The 21,190-nt window shown below is 44.3% G+C and overlaps 2 protein-coding genes across 4 annotated transcripts in view; one reads left to right on the forward strand and one right to left on the reverse strand.

Moving 5' to 3' along the window:
* The window catches only part of NRP2 (neuropilin 2), a 216,527-nt gene that overhangs the window by 72,111 nt on the left and 123,226 nt on the right, over positions 1 to 21,190 (forward strand). For all 3 annotated transcript variants that reach the window (XM_033170007.1, XM_033170016.1, XM_033169999.1), the window contains exon 3: positions 15,001 to 15,182. In XM_033170007.1, the coding sequence (XP_033025898.1) occupies positions 15,001 to 15,182 (182 nt within the window). The remainder of the gene's footprint in view (positions 1 to 15,000; positions 15,183 to 21,190) is intronic.
* LOC117058691 (coiled-coil domain-containing protein 86-like) lies at positions 2,135 to 2,990 on the reverse strand. Its single transcript, XM_033170028.1, is given in 2 exon segments — positions 2,135 to 2,786; positions 2,788 to 2,990. Coding segments are annotated over 2 exon segments (558 nt in total). The 5' UTR covers positions 2,989 to 2,990; the 3' UTR covers positions 2,135 to 2,429.

Here is a 21,190-nt window from a genome sequence, read left to right on the forward strand (position 1 = left end):
GTGTGCTGTCACTCGGTAGACCAGTTGTCCTTGCTGTCCTGAGTCAACCGGGGGGGGGTGATTACCAGGGGGCGGGATCCTGGTTGGTGGCAGCGAAGCGCCGTGGTGGCACAGGGATCAATAGATTGTGAAAGGTCCGGGGACCCTGTGTGATCGCCACATGGAGTTTTTTATGTTGCTTGGCATTAACAGGGTGTGTTTGGGGGAAGACTTGGGAGCATACTCGCCAACATTTCTCGGATGAAAATAGGGACATCCTATTCAATAATAATAGTAGACGATGATGATGATGATGATGATGATGATATCATCCCCCATCTGACTGGGTTGGCCCAGCCACTCTGGGTGGCTTCCAACACATTAAAAAAACCACAATAAAACCTTAAACATTAGAAAAACTTCCCTTTACACAGCTGCCTTCAGATGGCTCGGGGATCGGATAACTCCATACCCTCCAACATTTCTCTGACGGAAATGGGGATGTCCTAAGGAAAAGTGGGATATTCCGAGGTCAAATCAGAAACTGGGATGGCTTCTGTAAATCTGGGGCTGTCCCTGGAAAATAGGGACACTTGGAGGATCTTTTGGGAGACCCTTACTCTCTTGTCTTGCCCTAGATTACGAAAAGGAAGGGGCTCGGCACATACAGGTGAAATTCGAAAAATTAGAATATAGTGGAAAGGTTCATTTCTTTCAGTAATTCAACTTAAAGGTGAAACTAATATATGAGATAGACTCATGACATGCAAAGCGAGATATGCCAAGCCTTTGTTTGTTATAATTGTGATGATTATGGCGTACAGCTGATGAGAACCCCAAATCCACAATTTCAACTTTGGGGTTCTCATCAGCTGTACGCCATAATCATCACAATTATAACAAACTAAGGCTTGACATATCTCGCTTTGCATGTCATGAGTCTATCTCATATATTAAACTCCAGTAGCTAATGAAAACAGTTGCTTACATCAATGGACTTTTCCACGATATTCTAATTTTTTGAGTTTCACCTGTACCTGTGTAATCTTCAGAGGGCACATGTGTATAGAGACTGCCTCTTCTCCACCCTGTGTTCCAGAGGTCAGAATGTGGATGTTCTCTCGTGTGATGTGGGGTTGGGGAAATGCTGAATAGTACAGAAATGTAAGCTGTGCTGCATTACCTATATAGCTTATGGGGCAGAACCAGGCGTGCTGCTCCACTCTGATACGGTATTAACAGGATTAAGAGGAAGATATTGCCAGGTCTCCTTCTTGCACTACAAAAGCCATGGATGCAATCGTTTTCCACTCAGAGCCTGGCTACTGTAACATTATCTCCCAACTTTATAGTGTGCACAGGTGTATCTGGATGGGGATACTGGATGGCGTCTCCCATATCTTGTGCTCCTTGACGGAGGATAGAGGGTGACTGGATGGGGAGATGGGAGGAGCGCAAAGAATATGGTGCACATGTCCTTGAACATGTATTTTAAGAGGTGATGTACAAGAACAGTGCTGGATGTTTTGCCCTGTGAGAGGCCTCTTCATGCACAGATGCCTCACCTACATGTGTAAAGAAGACTGTGCCTCGGATCTTTCGCCATAACAAGTCTCATTCTGAAGACTGAATTGCATGGATATTTACTTAATTCTCCATAATTCAACAGCAACCAGGTTATTGATGATATTTCATATATAACCCTACAGTCTGGATGTCATGGCAACCTTGCCTTTGGTGTTGCTGTGAGATAACAGCCGGCTCGTTTCTCGCTTTTGAAAGCATTTTATTGTCCTTACTAATTACAGAGCTATAAAAACACGTCTGCATTCCATTCAGTCAAACATCCTAACTGTCTTCCGTTTCGCGCCTCTTCCAGCACAATAACCTCCGGGTGCTTCGGAAGTGACGCGTGAATTTCTTCCTCCCTCTCTTGCTCCCCTCCCCTTGTTTATTACTGACGTCAGCACTCCCCCTTTCTTCTGGCGATACCTCTAAGATAGGGCTGTCATCATCGGACGTATCTGTTGAGATTAATGGGGCCGGTTCTCTATACCCAGCCCCCTCCCCCTGCCTGTCTGCTTTGACGCTTTCCCTCACTGTTCCTCCTCCCCTGCTCCCTTCCCGATCCAGGCTTGTCTCCGTGACACTGGAAGTTTGCCCCATTCCATAAAGTCTGGGGTCTTTTGCTACCCTGGAGAATAGTTAGTTTAAAAAAAAAAAGATGTCTAAGCACTTCACCTTGGAGTATTCTGCTTTGCCATCTCCACAGAAAAGCAAAAGGGAGGCTTCAGCTAAGGGGCATCTGGATGCAATGCAGCCTTCTCTGGGAGAGTCTGATCTCCGGGACCAAGAGAAGCCAGGGAGCAAACCAGCAGTGCATCTGGCCAGCACATTTCAAGATGTCATTTTCAATGCATGGAGAGTGGGGAGGGAGACCCGCCTCGGCCTCATTCCTTGGCTGCTTTGCGCTGCGTTTGGCGTTTCTGCAGCAATGCCAGTGTGTCCCGCTTCTCAATGCGACGCAGTTGCTTTTTCTTTGCACTCTTCAGTTTTGCTGGATTCCGAATCACTTGCACAACCTCTGCCTTCCGCTCATTCTCCAGTCGTCTTCTTAAGTTTTCTTCCCTTCGTAGTTTTTTCTCCTCACGTTCTTTTCGCTTTTCTTCCACCAACTGCCGCGCAAAATCTTTGACTAGCTTCTTTTCCTGGCGTTCCTTCATCTTGCGTTCCCAGGAGGTACGCAAAGGCTTATCCAGAGTCATGAGAGAAAACCGCTGCTTGCCGGTGTCTTTCCATACCCGCCCAAGATTTAGGCTTTCCTCTGGGGATGGCGGGAGCCTCCTTCCGCTTCGTGCCCGAGGAAGCTGCCTGTGGTTTCCCTGGTCCAGCTTCTACCGAGCCGGCCGCTTCTTCGCCGTTTCCGGGCTGTTGGACCTGCTCACCTCGGTCAGTATCGGGAGGAGGCTGCCCACTCAGCGACTCTGCTTCAGAAACAAGCGCCGCCATAGCCCGCTTGCCGGTTCCCCCGGGAACTGCTGGTCGGCCTCCCTCCACATGGGAGAGATACAGGGACGTCCCCCTCGGATGACCAGAAGTTTACTTTTAAAAAAGGAAGCCCTGAGATATTTCACGATCCTGGCTACCTCCTACTTCTGTGCTGGCACAGTACTGTACAAAAGCGCAGAACACACACCACACTCTTGGAGCGTGGCATACAATGTTTGGCACTACCACATGTTTTGGTGTAGAGGCCCCCCATGCCCTTTGATCCAGCTCCGACTGCAAAACTGAGAAGTGCAAACAGTTATCAGAAACTTGCAAGATTAAGGTTTAACTGGTACCTAGTACCTTAATCTTTCTGTTTTCTGTTGCTTATCTGACATGGGCTTAGTCTCCTACAATATATGTCAGAACAAATCTCTGTTCTATTTCAGTCTCTCTTGCAAAACTTCCTGTGTGACCTTGGGCAAAATACTGACCCCCTCTTCTTCTTTCCTCCCTCGACAGGGGTCTTGCGAGGATAAACTTCCTCATGTTTGCCGAGGGCTCAGTTAAGGCAGCGACAAGTGCCACAGAAATAAATGTTTTGCTGATAAAAGTAATAACAATAAATGGCTGGGAAAAGTTAGGATACACATTTGTGTGGCTTGCTCCCTTCCATGAGATAACAAGGCTGTGTAATTTCTGGAGACAGGGTAACTGAAATAATAGGGCACATCTTATCTCATTTCTCCTGCGTGTGAGCAGTAAACTGTGGAGCACTAGGAGAGGCTATATTTCACGGGGAGATCTTTAGCAGCAGGTTGGCTTTTTTATACTTTTGCCAGGGAAGAAGGATGGGAAGCGTTAAGGAAGAATGGGTTAAGGCAGACTTTAGGAAAACTGATGCAAGCGAGTCCTGATTTGTGTTTTCTGTGTTTTCAAAAGTGAGGGCCAAGGGTGAGCATCTGGAGGCAGAGAAGGTGCAAAGAGGGTTGTTAAACTTCTCATTTTTGTCTAAGCAGTGTGAGTTCAGTGTGTCAACCCACTCCCGCGTAGGAGCTTCTTCTTTAAAAATAAAATAAAATGCCTGGTGGTTTCAGTTTTAATATACCGTTGAGCAGCGTTTGCAGCTGGTGGATTCGGAGAGGACTCTGACTTGCCTTTGCCTCCGACCAAGCACCTTTTGCGGAGAGCAGATACCATTTTTGATGTTGTCAATAACACCTGGCATTCCAGATTTATCACTGGGCAGGCAATATGGTCTGCCTATAAACATGGTTTCATTATTGCGAGCCACTCTGAGAATCGTTATGGTTGAAAACTGCTGTACAAGTATGGTAAAATAAGCAGATAAAGGACCCCCAGTTGTTCTCTCTGTTGACCGACGTTTAATTACGCAAGCTGGCAGTTTGGTTCAAGATACAGTGGTACCCCGCTAGACGAATGCCTCGCAAGACGAAAAACTCGCTAGACGAAGGCATTCGTCTAGCGGAAGGCTGCCCCGCAAGACGAAAAAGTCTATGGGGCTGCCTCGCAAGACGAAAAATTTTCGTCTTTTTTTTTTTCCGTTTTGCGGAGCGCGGCTGTCATTGCCGCTCCGCAAGACGAAAAACCCGCTAGACGAAAATTTTCGCAGAACGAATTATTTTCGTCTAGCGGGGCACCACTGTAGTTTGTTGCATGCATTACGCATTCTTTACATGAACTGAGTTTCCAAAACTGTTTTTAGGGTTGTTACATCAGATTTATCTTTGGTTGTACAAGAAAAGAACCAAGGGAGCCGTATTTCGGATTACAGTTGGGGTTCAAAGACCTGCTTTCCAACATAGAATATTAAATTCTATATGCGCCTTTGTGGTTTCTTTTCATGTGGTCAGTTATCCTGAAGTGGAATGAAGGTGAGAAAAGAGGCCCATGGGTTCCCCTCTCAACTTCCAAGTTCTGATTCCCGTTTGCACTACGTGGCACCATATCAAAGACCTGAAGACAACAGTTTCGCCATTGTGCTTGGCTATACATAATTCTTGCCAATAAGCCCTGAATGTGTGGGAAAGATTTCAGTTCATTTGCAAGAGAATACTGTGTTTCTTTTTTTTTTTTCCTTGGGTGATGCGCTAGAACCAAGCTGAAATGAAGTGAGGGGTTTTCTCCTGAGTGCTATAAACTGGAGCAACAAATAGATGGCTTTGTTTGTTTGTTTGTTTCCTTTATTTTTGCCTAGAATGTTTTCAGGGCTAATGGAGAAAACAGAGGAATGAATTTCTGGGAAATGGATAAGTGTTAGCCACAAGAGATGGAAGAGAAATTAGAAGTGGCTTGCTCTGAATAAGAATAAAACAGAGTATCAGAATTATTTTCTCTGAGGACAATGTTTGTTTAATAAAATTGGGGTGTGGATATGCTTTCCTAGTTAAAAGCACGACACACGTTGCATTCTGTTCTTCAAGACGTGTTCCCATGGAGGAATGTTGCTTGTCCTTCACTGTGTCACCTCTTCTCCAGAATATTTTTTTGGGAGATGTTTGATAAAGGCAGCCTTGTAAATAAGCCTAAAGAAGTTACTACCCTGCAGCATGCATGCATGCATACATCCATGCATATATATATATATATATATATATATATATATATATATATATATATATATATAACCAGTCTGCATTTCCTTGATGGCTGTAAAAGAGGAGACACTTCTTTCAGGATATTAGCTGTAAAAACAAAAACAACATTCTTTCTACTACAGTAATTGGACAGGTGGAGGTGGGCCGGAGCAATTGGGCCTTCCTCCACCAGTTTGCTGCGTTTCCCTGGTGGTCAGGGGAGAAAATACTTTATTTCCTCCATGGTTTAGACAGTAACCATGGAGGCTAACGGAAGGGAGATGGAGCAACCCATTCATCTTCCATCAGCCCCCACCTCATCTGCATGGAATCCTTGGTTTCCTGTTGCTACCGGGGTAGTGCTAAAATACAAGACTGAATCAGGGCAACACGTATCCCAAGATCCCTTCCACTATACAGGTCTTTGTAAAGAGATTTCATCCTGTATTCCATGTTGACAGCATTAGGCCAATTACACTTTCTTTGATCAGTGAATCATTCAGAGTCTAATTTTATTTCAGTTTGAACAACTGGCTGCATAATTTGACCGTTCATGGACCTCAGTGGTTTTCGAAAGCAATATGTGGTCTGGTGTGACGCATACATTTGGTTATGAGAGTCCTGATGGATCAGACCAGAGTTTGACCTAATCAATAATCTATGTCCAACAGTGTCCAGTGGGAAGCTCACAAGCCAAGTATGAAGGCAACAGTCCACCTGCATTGTTTGTTGTCAGCCAACTACACAGAAATATATTGTCCTCCAACATTGCCGTTCCATTTAGCTGTTGATAGACCTGAACCCCATTGGCAGTTGTCTAATTGCATGTCCAACAGGTATATCGTGATCTACTGGTAGATCACTGGACGTCTGTGGTAGATCACTGGCTCTCCCCAAAGAAGCTCAAGAACTTTGGCTCCCCTAAAAAAGCTCAAAAACTTAGACCTGAACTCCCCAAAACAGGGCTTTCCTTCCTAAAAAAAAACCTCAACTTTGACCTGAACCCCTGAAAAAACGGGGGTAGATCACTGCCAGTTTTTAGCTCTGTAAGTAGATCGCAGTTCCTTGGGAGTTGGCTACCCCTGAAGGCTAATGACAACCACTGCATCTTATTAATTGCGTGTCGTGTGAATAAGCCAGTGTGGTGTAGTGGTTAAGAGTGGTAGACTCGTAATCTGGTGAACCGGGTTCGCGTCTCCGCTCCTCCACATGCAGCTGCTGGGTGACCTTGGGCTAGTCACACTTCTCTGAAGTCTCTCAGCCCCACTCACCTCACAGAGTGTTTGTTGTGGGGGAAGAAGGGAAAGGAGAATGTGAGCCGCTTTGAGACTCCTTCGGGTAGTGAAAAGCGGGATATCAAATCCAAACTCTTCTTCTTCTTCTTCTTCTTCTTCTTCTTCTTCTTCTTCTTCTTCTTCTTCTTCTTCTTCTTCTTCTTCTTCTTCCCTCATCACCTTTACGTCTCAAAGCTGGTGTCAATCAGTTTCATTGAGCAGACTCAGGTTATAGGGTTATGAAAGAGGGTAGAAAGTGTCTCCGTCCATTTTCAACACACCAAAGCAATCTGCAAACAAATGCTCATTGCAATCAGGATTTGATCTCAGCCCATCCCAGTGCTTTGTATCTTGGGATTGTATCTTTCCTGCTGTGGGTTAGCTGTGAATTGTGTGGTGTGTTGTTTTTTTTTTGCTTCATATTTTGACCAGTTTCAGAGTTCTTCTGAGCACACCCTCCTAATTGCTGAGAAATCACAGCTATTCACCTTCCAGCTGGAGGAGGAGCACCAGGTAGAGAAGAATAGCTCCAGGCAAGCTTGAGCCTCTTGCACTCTTTACAGTAGCTACTTTGAAAAGGAAGCACCGGTTTGAACCAATGACTCTCCGGTTTTTACTTGAATTGAGCTGCCTCGTGATTGGCTGAGTTAGCTTTGAACAAAGTTACTCCACCCAGCAATGGTTGAACTGAATCATAGTTTTATGAAAACGGAAAATAAAATAAAAGTAGTTCCCTCTCCTCTGCAGACCGAGAAACGAAAACAAAACCATATGAGCACTAGGAAAAAACCCTATTTTGATGTGGTTTTGAGGACTGACATCCGCGTCTGTGTTTGCAAAAGCTGAAACACGAAGCAGCAATCATTGCATGTTGAAAACAAACTGGGATGTTTGCCCAGGCTTTGGGAATTAAAGGGTTCTTTCCGCCTTCTCCTCATTCCCCCCCCCCCTCTTCCTGGAGGAAATGCACATAATCTCTACCCAGGTGCCAGACAGCATCCTCTGTCAGCAGTAATTTCATGACAGAGGCTGTCTCTCACCATGCAGATCTCTTTAGGAGTGTGTTAAAAATATATATTGAAGAATTTTGAGTGAATGAAGAAGATTGCAGGAGCTGGACGGAAAAAAACCAACAAGGGAGAGAAAATGGAGCTGTGTTTACATAAATGTCACATTTGGTATATATCGGACATTGAGACCATTGTCCACCCCCCCCTCCCATCTCATCTCTCTGATATATGTAGCATAATTATCTTTTTTTTTTTTAAGGAAGGTAGGAAGAAGCCTGGTTCTCCTCCAGACCCCACACTTCCTGTCCTGAGAGTCCTTTATCCCCACATTTGTAGGAGATTTGCCTCCTGCCTATGCCATGGAAGTGAGTCACAATGTCCTGTATGCTTCAGTTCCATTTTTTAAAAGGATGGAACAAATTAGTGGTGATTAATTTAAACTCCACTGAAATCAGTGGGACTTAACTTTAGTTGGTTTGGAGGCCTTGTGTTTTATTCATTGATTCCTCCCCTAATCTCCGTTGTTGTTGTTGTTGTTGTTGTTGTTGTTGTTGTTGTTGTTGTTGTTGTTGTTGTTGTATACGTTGTGTGTTGCTGAGCTGTGGTATTAATACTAGTTTTGGGGTCCCTGTTGCATATAAATTTCCATATGCTTATGCAATGTTCGCTGTTGAGAATCGGCTCCTCTGCGGTAGGAGAGATGTGCGGATGGAGCCAGTGTGTGAGATGTGCGGATGGAGCTAGCTATGTAGCAAATCGATGGTAAAAATCTGGCTTTCCTTCTGCGTGTAAACTGTCAATCAGCAGATTTTTTAAAATCTTGATGTTTCAATTAGAATTGGGGAGACTAAATCATGCCTTCTGCTGGCTTTGAGCTTTGTTGACAAATATGGTGTCTCCGGAAAGCACATACAAATAATCAAAATAGTCTGAAAGATCAAGCAGATGGCTTTGTCCTACCAGTGCTAATAGCATCACCACCAAAAACAACAACTTCACATTTCCAAAATGCACCCAGTGTCTGAAAGCCCCCCCCCCTTTTAACATAGTACCTAATAAAAGATGGTTGTACAGTGTTCTTGAAGCGACTGGCATGAGTTTGGCCAAACTGCGGGAGGCAGTGAAAGATAGGGGTGCCTGGTGTGCTCTGGTCCATGGGGTCACGAAGAGTCGGACACGACTGAACAACAACAAAAACCTAATAAAAACACAATAAATGACAAACCATGTGCCTACCGCTAAGTTCAGTGGGGTTACTTCCTGGTAAGTGGGCATAGGCTAACACAGTGTTTTTCAACCTTTTTTGGGCAAAGGCACACTTGTTTCATGAAAAAAATCACGAGGCACACCACCATTAGAAAATGTTAAAAAAAATTAACTCTGTGCCTATATTGACTATATATAAAGTAATTCTCTTGAATAGGAATCAAATAAACAAATTTTTCCCACGGCACACCAGGCAACATCTCGCGGCACACTAGTGTGCCGCGGAACAGTGGTTGAAAAACACTGGGCTAACATTCCTATTTGGTGCTTTTTTCCTGGGGGTATGCAGGGGTACACATACCCCTAAACATTTTGTGAATCTAAGTTTGGCCTCATTGAGGGGCAGTATTTCAATAGGAGTAATAATAATAATAATAATAATAATAATAATAATAATTTATTTCTACCCCGCCCATCTGGCTGGGTCTCCCCAGCCACTCTGGGCGGCTTCCATCAAATACATTTAAAATATCACAGATTAAAAACTTCCCTAAACAGGAAAAGGTTAAACATTTTTTAAGAAGAAAAAAAAAAAGCACTGGTCCCATCCTGGGAACTGCTGCACGGATACAGCAGTTGTGAGGTTTGGTTTTAGGTTCCTAGTGCTGATGTGAGGATACATATATCATCACCTCATGTCATCATGAGGAAATCTCCCCCCCCCCCACCACTCAGCGCTCGTAGAGCAGCAGCTATCACCATTCCATAGAGAAACCAGATAAGGGATGACTCTCCTCCTTTTTTTGGAGTGGATTCTTGCACAGAGAATTTGATTATAGATTGGCAGCAGTTTCAAGTCTGCATTAGCTGGTTCCTTCCACATGCTGTACTTTAGATCTAATGCTAAGAAGCTAGTGCATTTTGTTCCTTTACTCTGAGAACAATGTCTGATTGTCCCTAATGAGCACTTCCAGATTGTATGGCAGGAAATTTAGTACTTCCTTGAAAAGGTACTTAAGTCTCAGCACACACTCCTCTATGATTTCTGGACAGCCAAGGCTGTACGTTGACTTCCCTCTTGCCTGCACCACCACACCAAACCTGTTTGCAAAATGAATTTGCTCGCTTATCGCTATTACTTATTTTCAAGAGGAATCCTTAGGATTCCAGAGAGTGCCCCGAGGCCATAAATTGCCCAGTCCCAAACCAAAGCAAGGTTGCTTTCCTGAATAAGGTTGTGATTTAGCAGTGGAACATCCTTCCCGAGTAGAGAAACTCCATGTTCAGGAGCAGCTTCATGTTGACTCTTGATGATGCACACTTCCTGAACTTAACTACTAGTTCCAGTTACAGGTAGGTAGCCGTGTTGGTCTGCCATAGTCAAAACAAAATAAAAAATAGAAAAAATCCTTCCAGTAGCACCTTAGAGACCAACTAAGTTTGTTCTTGGTATGAGCTTTCGTGTGCATGCACACGAAAGCTCATACCAAGAACAAACTTGTTGTTGTTGTTCAGTCGTTCAGTCGTGTCCGACTCTTCGTGACCCCATGGACCAGAGCACGCCAGGCACGCCTATCCTTCACTGCCTCTCGCTGTTTGGCCAAACTCATGTTAGTAGCTTCGAGAACACTGTCCAACCATCCCATCCTCTGTCGTCCCCTTCTCCTTGTGCCCTCCATCTTTCCCAACATCAGGGTCTTTTCCAGGGAGTCTTCCCTTCTCATGAGGTGGCCAAAGTACTGGAGCCTCAACTTCAGGATCTGTCCTTCTAGTGAGCACTCAGGGCTGATTTCTTTAAGAATGGATAGGTTTGATCTTCTTGCAGTCCATGGGACTCTCAAGAGTCTCCTCCAGCACCATAATTCAAAAGCACGAATTACAAACAGTTGGTTTCTAAGGTGCTACTGGAAGGATTTTTTTTTACTTTTTATTTTGTTTCAACTACTAGTGTTGCAGAATTGGTGCAGTTAGGTCATTTTAGATTCTGGATTTAAGGGTCTTACTGGGGTCAGGGTGGGACTTTCCCCCATGGTAATGTGCATTACTCTGCTAACTTCCAAATGTTGCAAGCCATTGCTCATTCTACTGTGGGGGTCCCTGGACACCTGTGCCAAAGTGTTGTCCTGGTGTCTCCCATCCTTTCTAGTAGCTTCCCATCTTGAGTGTGCCACTCAACCGAGGGCCATCCCTTGTAACGTAGGGCAGACTGCCCTTCTTCACCCTTCAAGGACATACCTTTTAGACCCCTATCCCGGCTGGTGGGTTGGGAGGGAGGCAAAGAGCTGTATCTAATGCTGGGAGATGCTTGCCACTCCGAAAGGTGACCTCTTCTGTCTCTACAGGCTCAGAGCCCAAGTCCTGAGTGGGGATACTTCCTGCTATTGACCAAGCCAGCAATTTCAGAAGATAAATCTCTTAGCGAAGTGTGTGGATTTAACCTATAGATAGAGAGCATATTTGCCTCAGGCATTTGTTTCTGGAGTGAAGCCTGATTAACTCCCAGAAAGGACTGAAATGAGGACTACTCTTGTCGGCCAGTCTTTCTGGTAGCACATTGAGTCCCTGCAAGTTTGTTTAGAGTGGTTGTTTGGCGTTGTGTGTCTTGCAGGAAAAGGAATGAGTCACATGAGGTTTGTTTCTTGTCCAACAAGCTATTTTTCCTTTCAGCTCTTGATTTGCAGATAGAGGATCTTGTGACAAAGCCAGAAACCGTATCACTTTTCTTTCCTCCTCTGTCCCTTTGAGGAGCTGATTGGTAACATGCTGTTTTAACAGGTCAACACAATGCAAATAAATACAGGAAGGGAGACTGGCCTTCTCCTGCAAATGATGTTATTGTGAGTGCAAAAGTGCTTACAATATGTATTACATGTTAGTACAAATTGGAGGGAGGGGAGAGACGTTTATGTCAGAGAGTCCACTACACTTCATGGTGTTCAGATGACCTGGAAAGAATATGCCAGCAAACCGGTTGCGTCTTCACACATGAAAATCCACAGCCTACTCCTTTATTCTGAGGAGAATATCCTCGTTTATCCTCTTGTCATGGGTAGTAGAGGAAAATTGATTGATTGTGATCCCAGAAGCCTTTTCACTAGCGCTTTGCTTAGTTTAAAATGGACTTTGTAATTTTTGTTGTCTACACAGCTTGCCTTTGCTCCATGATTGAATGATTGCCTGCAATAGTGCAGAAATATTAAGCGAGAGTTTGAAAGTATGAGTTACACCCACTCTCATATCAACCTTGATATAGCTTTTTTAAAAAAAATATCTTTATTACATATTATAAAACACAAACAACAGCATAATCAAACATAAACACAACAATACAATTATTTAAACAAACAAACAAACAAACAAACCTACAATAAAACATACCTACAATAAAAACAAACCTACAATAAAAACAAAAAAATATCTTATTTATTATCACTAACAACTGTCCTTCACATTGTATGTTGATTTCCTCCTATCTCCCCTTCCTGTGTTCCTTGTCCATCATCTTTAGTAATTTCTAAACATCTTGCAAAACCTTATTTACTATAAAAATACCTATTTATTAATCTTAACTATTATCTTAACTCATATTTCATCTATCTCAAACACTTAACCTATCTCTACGTCTACAGTCTAACTTTTCTTCCAAATTGTATCTAATTATCAATCATACAATAATTTTTTAAGTACAATTTAAATTTCTTCCATTCTTCTTCCACCGCGTCGTCCATCTGGTCATGAAGTTTCCCGGTCATCTCAGTGAGCTCCATGTAGTCCATCATTTTCATCTGCCATTCTTCAATTGTTGGGATTACATCTGTCTTCCAGTTCTTAGCTATCAAAATTCTAGCTGCTGTTGTGGCATGCATATCAACCTTGTTATAGCTAACCGGTCCTATAGGCTTTTTCACCTTGCGCTTTATCTGCTAGTTGCTTTCTGTTATCTCAGTATTTTCTAATCCACACCTGCCGAAATGGTTGGTTAGATAATTTGTTCATCTGCATTTCACTTGTTGAATTGCTGTCTCTGGAAGGGTAAAGAAAGACTTGGTTAAGCTTATATTGCTATTATTTAGCTTGCTAATGCAGCTTCGTCACCCCCGACCCGGGATTGGATTGCACCGTAATTTTTTACATAGAACTTTCTCTCAAATAATTAGATCGATACGTTAGTGTCTGTACAATACCTGTTAAGGACACACACAAAATACAAGTGTACTGTAAATGAGTAATCTTGCACATTCTGATTAACACAAGGAACTTGGGGTTTGCTTAGCTGCTGGGATATGATATGCATATGGCAACACTCTTCAAATCCAGAACCCCACCACGGGCTTTCTTGAGAAATTTGTGCGAGACCACAGTGATTGACAGCACGATAAGCATTTGCACGTGGCCTAAGAAAGACCAGTTGTGTGCTTGGAGGGAGAGAACAAAGGAACGGCAAGGAAAGCGGTGTGAGCGAGATCTTCATGATGAGGAGGAAGCAGATCTCTGCTCACCCCGGGCAGGATGGAAGCTTAGGGGAGGGCAGAGAAAAAATTTCCCCTCCTCTGTGCCAGGTCCCAGGCATTGAAGAGGCTCATATTAGACTTGCTGTTGTCACATGATGGCAGCAGCGCTGGCTCAGGATTCAGCAGATACTGTCTCCTCTTAAAAAGGTAAAGGACCCCTGACAGTTAAGTCCAGTCGCGAACGACTCTGGGGTTGCGGCGCTCATCTCGCTTTAGTGGCCGAGGGAGCCGGCGTTTGTCCGCAGACAGTTTTTCCGGGTCATGTGGCCAGCAGGACTAAGCCGCTTCTGGCGAAACCAGAGCAGCGCATGGAAATGCCGTTTACCTTCCCACCGGAGTGGTACCTATTTATCTACTTGCACTTTGACGTGCTTTCGAACTGCTAGGTTGGCAGGAGCAGGGACCGAGCAACGGTAGCTCACCCGGTCGTGGTGATTCGAACCGCCGACCTTCTGATCGGCAAGCCTAGACCACAGCGCCACCCCCAAAACCCCACCCTCAGTTGGGGAGTTTTCACTAGCCACCATTAGATTGGGATTAATTGTTGTAACCTGCCTTGGCACTTGAAGGTGATGGTTCGCCAATTTACTGAATAATAATACCACCCAGGATGTCGCCAGTGGTAGCTTGGTGATCCTCACTGGTGGGGCTGGCCAGAGGGTTGCCTCCTCTCCAGCAAAACTCTTTCCAGAGCATTGGCAGATTAGGGGTTTTGGATTGCTCTCTAAACTATAAACTGCTCTTCTCAAATCGAGCCTCAAAAATGAGCTCACTACTGTAGTTTCCTGCAGCAAGTTGTGAACATGCCTTTACAGCCACAGCGCTTGAAAAGGTGATTTTTTTTATTTTTAATTTTTAATGAACGACAAGCTTCTGTGGTGCATTATGAATGTTGCTCACAAAGACTCAGCAAAGACAAGCAGCTTGGATTATAAAGAAGGAGCGATTTTTATAGATAAATAGCAAGGCCAAAGATTTATGAACTGTAGGAAGAGCGAGAGATCTCTTTGGCTCTGTACGTTTTACAGATTATGATGGCTATAAAACTTTATTCATCACAATAGCTCATTGGGCATCTAAAACATTCAGATAATGAAATGTTTTGAATACAATGAGCAGAAGTGCAGATTTCTCGAAGTTTTGTTGCTTTCAAGCTATTTGGAGGAAGCGAAGTGAATTCTGATCAGCATATGCTGATCGCAGGAGGTCAGATGTGAAATAGCGTGATAACTTGTTAATTAGAATACAATGCTTTTCGCTTAATTTGTAAAGAAATACCTCTAAAGAAACATTTTATAGAGCTGGGGCTGGCATGACAGATGATGAGATAAAATCAACATGTTCAAAGTATAAGCAATATGAAAATGGAACTATATTTTCATGGTAGATTTTTCTCTTAATTGTTTCTTGCTTTATTTTCTCCCCCCATTGACAGATATGATTTTATTGAGATACGGGATGGAGACAGTGAATCAGCCGATCTTCTGGGCAAGCACTGTGGGAACATTGCTCCGCCTACCATCACATCATCAGGCCCTTCTCTCTATATTAAATTCACCTCAGACTATGCGCGCCAAGGTGCTGGCTTCTCTCTACGCTATGAGATCTACAAGACAGGTCAGTACCTAACTGTTCAGCAAGACACCAAACTTCTTGGTGCCCCTCAACCGAGTTGTTACGTGTGCCTTGATTGAACCAAGTTGTCTTCTCCTTTTATGTTGATTGACAGAACTGGTGCCCAATGGAACAACTTCTAGGGCATGGTCTGAGGGCATATGATAAAGCAACCTTGCTGAAGCTAAGCAGATCTAGTTCTGGTCAGGGCCTGGGTTGGGTGGTTGCGGTGGAACCCTATGTACACTGCTGTCCAAACCACTGAGCCTCTTGGGCTTGCCCATCAGAAGGTCGGCGGTTCGAATCCCCATGACGAGGTGAGCTCCCATTGCTGTGTCCCAGCTCCTGCCATCCTAGCAGATTGAAAGCATGTCAAAGTGCAAGTAGATAAATAGGTACCGCTCCGGCGGGAAGGTCGGCGGTTCGAATCCCCACGACGAGGTGAGCTCCCATGGCTGTGTCCCTGCTCCTGCCATCCTAGCAGATTGAAAGCATGTCAAAGTGCAAGTAGATAAATAGGTACCGCTCCGGCGGGAAGGTCGGCGGTTCGAATCCCCACGACGAGGTGAGCTCCCATGGCTGTGTCCCTGCTCCTGCCAACCTAGCAGCTCGAAAGCATGCCAGGGCAAGTAGACCGCTGTGGTGGGAAGGTAAACGACATTTCCATGCGCTCTGGTTTCCGTCACAGTGTCCCGTTGCGCCAGAAGCGGTTTAGTCATGCTGGCCACATGACCCGGAAAAGCTGTCTGTGGACAAATGACGGCTCCCTCGGCCTGAAAGCGGAGATGAGCGCCGCAACCCCATAGTCGCCTTTGACTGGACTTAACCGTCCAGGGGTCCTTTACCTTTTTTTTTACACTTCCTTGAATTTCCTGATGGAACAAGCTGTGGTTTTAATGTGAAAAACCCCAAAATATTTTCCCCCTCTACGTTTTTGTCCAGAATGATTTGCTTCCTTGGAAAAGCCCTAAAACATGTCACAAACTAAGGTAGCTTTATTTAAATATATAAACTACTTTATAGTATCCTGGAAAGCATGAATCATTCTTTGTATCTCACTCAGCCCAGTGAGCTGCTAATGGAAACACAGAAAGGGAGTTTGACTTTTATTCATTTGTTTTATGCGAAAATTTATAAACCGCTCGGTCATGAAATATCCAAGCGGTGAACAATAAATGTACAGAATGGGGTACTTTGATCCTTCGTAGATTCACAGAGACAAAGTTTGAGAGTCCTTATCCTACCCATATAGGCCATATCTCCACGGTCTGTTTTAAGTTTTCCCTCCTCTGTGCTACATCCCTTCCCTAATCTGTTTCCACAACATTTCCAAGGATGTAAAATGTTTTAGCGACGTACAGTATTAACTATGTGTTTTTATTTTTTACCATGGCATCGAAAGCAAGCTCCTTCATTAAATTATCCCGTATAGTCCAGAACTACAAACAGTATATCTGTTCTCTGTGGCAAAAGCTTGTTAAAGTCAAGGCTAGGCGAAAGTGGTCCTCTCTCAGATCTGCAGTGAGGTCTCTCCCCTCCCCGCTCTCCTGCGAATATGTGATTCAAGCACAGATCAATAGCCTTGTGTTTTCTCTTTTCAAGAAGCCAAGGGTTTTGCAACTGGTTGTAATGCTGGCTGAAACGGGCTGCTGTTGGCAGTGCCATCAAGGCAGCAAGACGGGCGCCTCTTGAGCCCCGTATAAGAGGAACTATTCATAATGCCTTTCTAATACAAAACTATTCTTGGAGAAAGTGAAAAGCTAATCAGAGGCCTTTTTTAAATTGGCTCTGTCTAAATATTTGTCAGATGGGTGGGTGTGGGGATGGGAATTTTTTTGAGAATTAAAAATAGTCTTTGTGTTGTGCCTGCAAGCGTGGGTGGGGCGATGTTTTTAAGTGCTCAAGGAGAGGCCTGGCTGTGTCTTGAAGAAGGATAGCGAGGGCTCTGGGTTGCCAGACATTCCTTTGCTAGCATCTTGTATGGGAGAAGTACAGGAGGTTTATGTCACGAGTAGAACATGAAGAAACACACTCTCTCTCTCTCACTCACACACACACACACACACACACACACACTTTCTCTCTCTGTGTGTGTGTGTGAGAGAGAGAGAGAGAGAGAGAGAGTCTTTCTTTCTTTCTTTCTTTCTTTCTTTCTTTCTTTCTTTCTTCTTTCTTTCTCTCTCTCTCTCTCTCTCTCTCTCTCTCATTCACCCACACACACACTTTCTCTCTCTCTGTGTGTGTGTGTGTGTGAGAGAGAGAGAGAGAGAGAGAGAGAGAGTCAGTCTCTCTCCTCTCTCTCTCTCTCTCTCTCTCTCATTCACCCACACACACACTTTCTCTCTCTCTCTCTCTCTCTCTCTCTCTCTCTCTCTCTCTCTGTGTGTGTGTGAGAGAGAGAGAGAGAGTCAGTCTCTTTCTCTCTCTCTCTCTCTCTCTCTCTCACACACACACACACACACTCTTTCTGTCTGTGTGTGTGTGTGTGTGAGAGAGAGAGAGAGAGTCTTTCTCTTTCTTTCTTTCTTTCTTTCTTTCTTTCTTTCTCTCTCTCTCTCTCTCTCTCTCTCTCTCTCTCTCTCTCTCATTTACCCACACACACTCTTTCTGTCTCTGTGTGTGTGTGAGAGAGAGAGAAAGAGAGAGTCAGTCTCTCTCTCTCTCTCTCTCTCTCTCTCTCTCTCTCTCTCACACACACAGAGAGAGAGAGAAAGTGTGTGTGTGTGTGTGTGAGAGAGAGAGAGAGAGAGAGAGAGAGAGAGAGAGAGAGAGAGAGAGAGAGAAGGGGGGCAAACAAGCTTCCTAACCTTACTCAGAAACCTTAATGAATGGTGGAAGCATGAATTCAGAGGCACACAAGAGATTCTGCTGTGTGGTCCATGCAGAGGTTGATGCAGGTGCTGATCTTACACAATTTACATAATTTTTTCCTGTCCCTCGTGTGCCTTCCAGATCAGAGTTTTCAGGAATGTGCTATGGCATAGGGCTTTTGTTCCTAGAACATGGTGAATGACCATTATCCATCACTGGTGTGTCAATGAAGCTCAAACTCTGGCAAAAGTATAAGCTGCCTTCAGCCGAGTTTCAGGCTGCATTTGAACTTAAACTATGGTTTATTTTTATGTGAATGAGCCTGGGTGAGTTGTTTTTTTGCATGCTCCTACACTCCTGTTTCTTTCTCCTTCACAACGGCGAGGAGCAGATTAGTTTTCAGATTAGAGTCTGAACCTAAACTGTGGCAAATCCTAACTATCATATTATTGAAAACAACCTGCTTCATAAACCAAAGTTTGAAGAACTGTGTGTTTCAGTAAACCATAACGGTAAAGGGACCCCTGACCCTTAGGTCCAGTCGCGGGCGACTCTGGGGTTGCGGCGCTCATCTTGCTTTATTGGCCAAGGGAGCTGGCGTACAGCTTCCGGGTTACGTGGCCAGCATGACTAAGCCACTTCTGGCGAACCAGAGCAGCGCACGGAAACACCGTTTACCTTCCCGCCAGAGCGGTATCTATTTATCTACTTGCACTTTGACGTGCTTTCAAACTGCTAGGTGGGCAGGAGCTGGGACCGAACAACGGGAGCTCACCCCGTCGCAGGGATTCAAACCGCCGACCTTCTGATCGGCAAGCCGTAGGCTCTGTGGTTTAGACCACAGCGCCACCCGCGTCCCATTGTACATAACACTAAACTGCAGCTAGTTCAGAATGAAACTTAAAGCTTCTGAGTTCCTCCTCGTGGCTGTGCCAGAGGAAGGAAGGAGTGCATTCAAGGCTCATTCATGTATTGATAATCTATAGTTTATCAATTCATGTATTGGTAATCTATAGTTTATTGTTAGGCGAGTCTGTGATGTTATAGTTCCGGGATCAGTTCTGTAGGTATACCTGATACCTTTGCAAAACCCATGGCTTATATACTTAAATACATTTCTTAATTGCATTTGTAACCTGCTCTTCATCCAACAAGCTCAGGGCAGCGTAAGTGTCATCCTCATGACAGCAATGAGATACAGTGACCATCCCCATTGCCACCCGTTGACCTTCACAGATGAGTGAAGATTTGAACTTGGGCCTTCCCGGTCCTGTTTGAACTTGGGCTTCTCTTCCAACTCTAATCCATGAAGTTCAGACTTCAGCACTGTTTTAAGTGCTGTACGTAAATAGATTTTCCCATAAAGGCAATTCAGAAGGTTCAACTACTGTAAATTGCTGCTGTGCATTTCCTTGAAGATGTGAGTCAGCACATGCATATTCAACTAGTATTGTTACAGCTGCACTGGCCTTCAGGATGCTTCTGGGTTCAATGTGAGTAGTTGGCACTTAGCTAAGAAGTCATTGGACCCTGCTGTATGCAACGTGAAGAAGATTGTGGAAAGGTGCTGGACCACTTGTCCCAAGGCTGCGAAATGAACTCACCTCCACAGATCTGCAGTTCCTTCCTCTTTATTAGCCTTATTGAGGGGTTTGTGTGTGTGTGTGTGTGTGTGTGTGTGCAAAATGCATATTTTTTTGTTCCATCTCCCGTTCAGCTGGTTTCATTTGTGTTGTATTCAGTTTCATTTGTATATTTTTTTTCTGTATGTGGACTGCTGTTCATGTTGTTTATTTCTTGTCCCTGTGCACTGTGGGTTAAACCACAGAGCTTAGGGCTTGCCGATCAGAAGGTCGGCGGTTCGAATCCCCGTGACGGGGTGAGCTCCCGTTGCTCGGTCCCTGCCAACCTAGCAGTTTGAAAGCACGTCAAAGTGCAAGTAGATAAATAGGTACCGCTGAAGCGGGAAGGTAAACGGCGTTTCCGTGCGCTGTTCTGGTTCGCCAGAAAGCGGCTTAGTCATGCTGGCCACATGATCCGGAAGCTGTACGCCGGCTCCCTCGGCCAATAATGTGAGATGAGTGCCGCAACCCCAGAGTCGGTCACGACTGGACCTAATGGTTGGGGTGCACCGACTTGAGTGCTAGTGCATGGTTTTAATAAAATCAGCATGTCTGGACTTCTGGTTAGATTTGGCTTGAACAATATCTTTCGTGACATGGAGAAACTCACTGTGCCAGAGTTTGAGAATCTTTGTTCAGCAGGACTGGTTTATACTTGGTTTCTCCTGTATCCGCTGTGCCTCCTCTGGAATGCAGCATGCTGGGGAAAATGTTCCACCGCAATTCCCATTTGCAGGAATTGTGGGAATTGGTTGTGTGGATAGGAAGAAGTGCTGTTGTGATTGTGGAACTGTTGAAAGCTGTCTTCATCCTCATTTTACACTAGTCGGGATTGCACTGTTTGGCTAACTAACTGATTCGTTTAACTGCTCAAAACTGCTTTTGGTCAGTTAAACAAAAGTGCTCTCGAATCTTCAGGCACCAGAGTTTCGTTTAAAATTACATTAATTTCAAAGTAAAAACTGTAAGGTGAAACATGCCCCTTCTTGTAGGAGGCATTCCACTTTCTTCTGTCACGTGGAAGGGGGTGTCTCATCAAAGATGGCACCTTTTGTCATGTATGCCCGCCATCATCTAAAAATAGTGTGTTTGTTTCAAACTGTTTGTTTTATTTATATGCAAATTTATGCAGTTTTAATCAATACTTAATTAAAAGCCCTATGACTAATCAACCAAGATTTATTCAACTGGGTTCCAGCCCCAACACAAATATTGCTTCCTAGCGTTTGCAGATATCTGTGTAGCTAATTGTATATTGAGGAAAACAAATGTGAACCAACTACAAAGAGAAGCTGGCAGGCTGGCATTTTTAATGTTGTATTTCAAATTGTTCTAACCTGTCCTAGGACCTCCGGGTGAAAGGTCGGATAATAAATTAAATTAATAATAATATCCATTTCAATTCTGTAGGTGCAAGAAACTCCCCAGAACAACCTTTCAGGCTACTTATTTATTACACTTTAGCCCTACTGTTTCTCCTAAGAGCTTAGAGTGTTTTATATCCTCATTGTTTTGTGTTGTACAGGTCCAGCCCTAGTTAGTCATGTGGCTTCATAATGTCCTTTGGCCTCTTCCAAT

Source organism: Lacerta agilis, chromosome 1 (genome assembly GCF_009819535.1).
Source record: "Lacerta agilis isolate rLacAgi1 chromosome 1, rLacAgi1.pri, whole genome shotgun sequence".
In the NCBI taxonomy this organism is placed as follows: Eukaryota; Metazoa; Chordata; class Lepidosauria; order Squamata; family Lacertidae; genus Lacerta; species Lacerta agilis.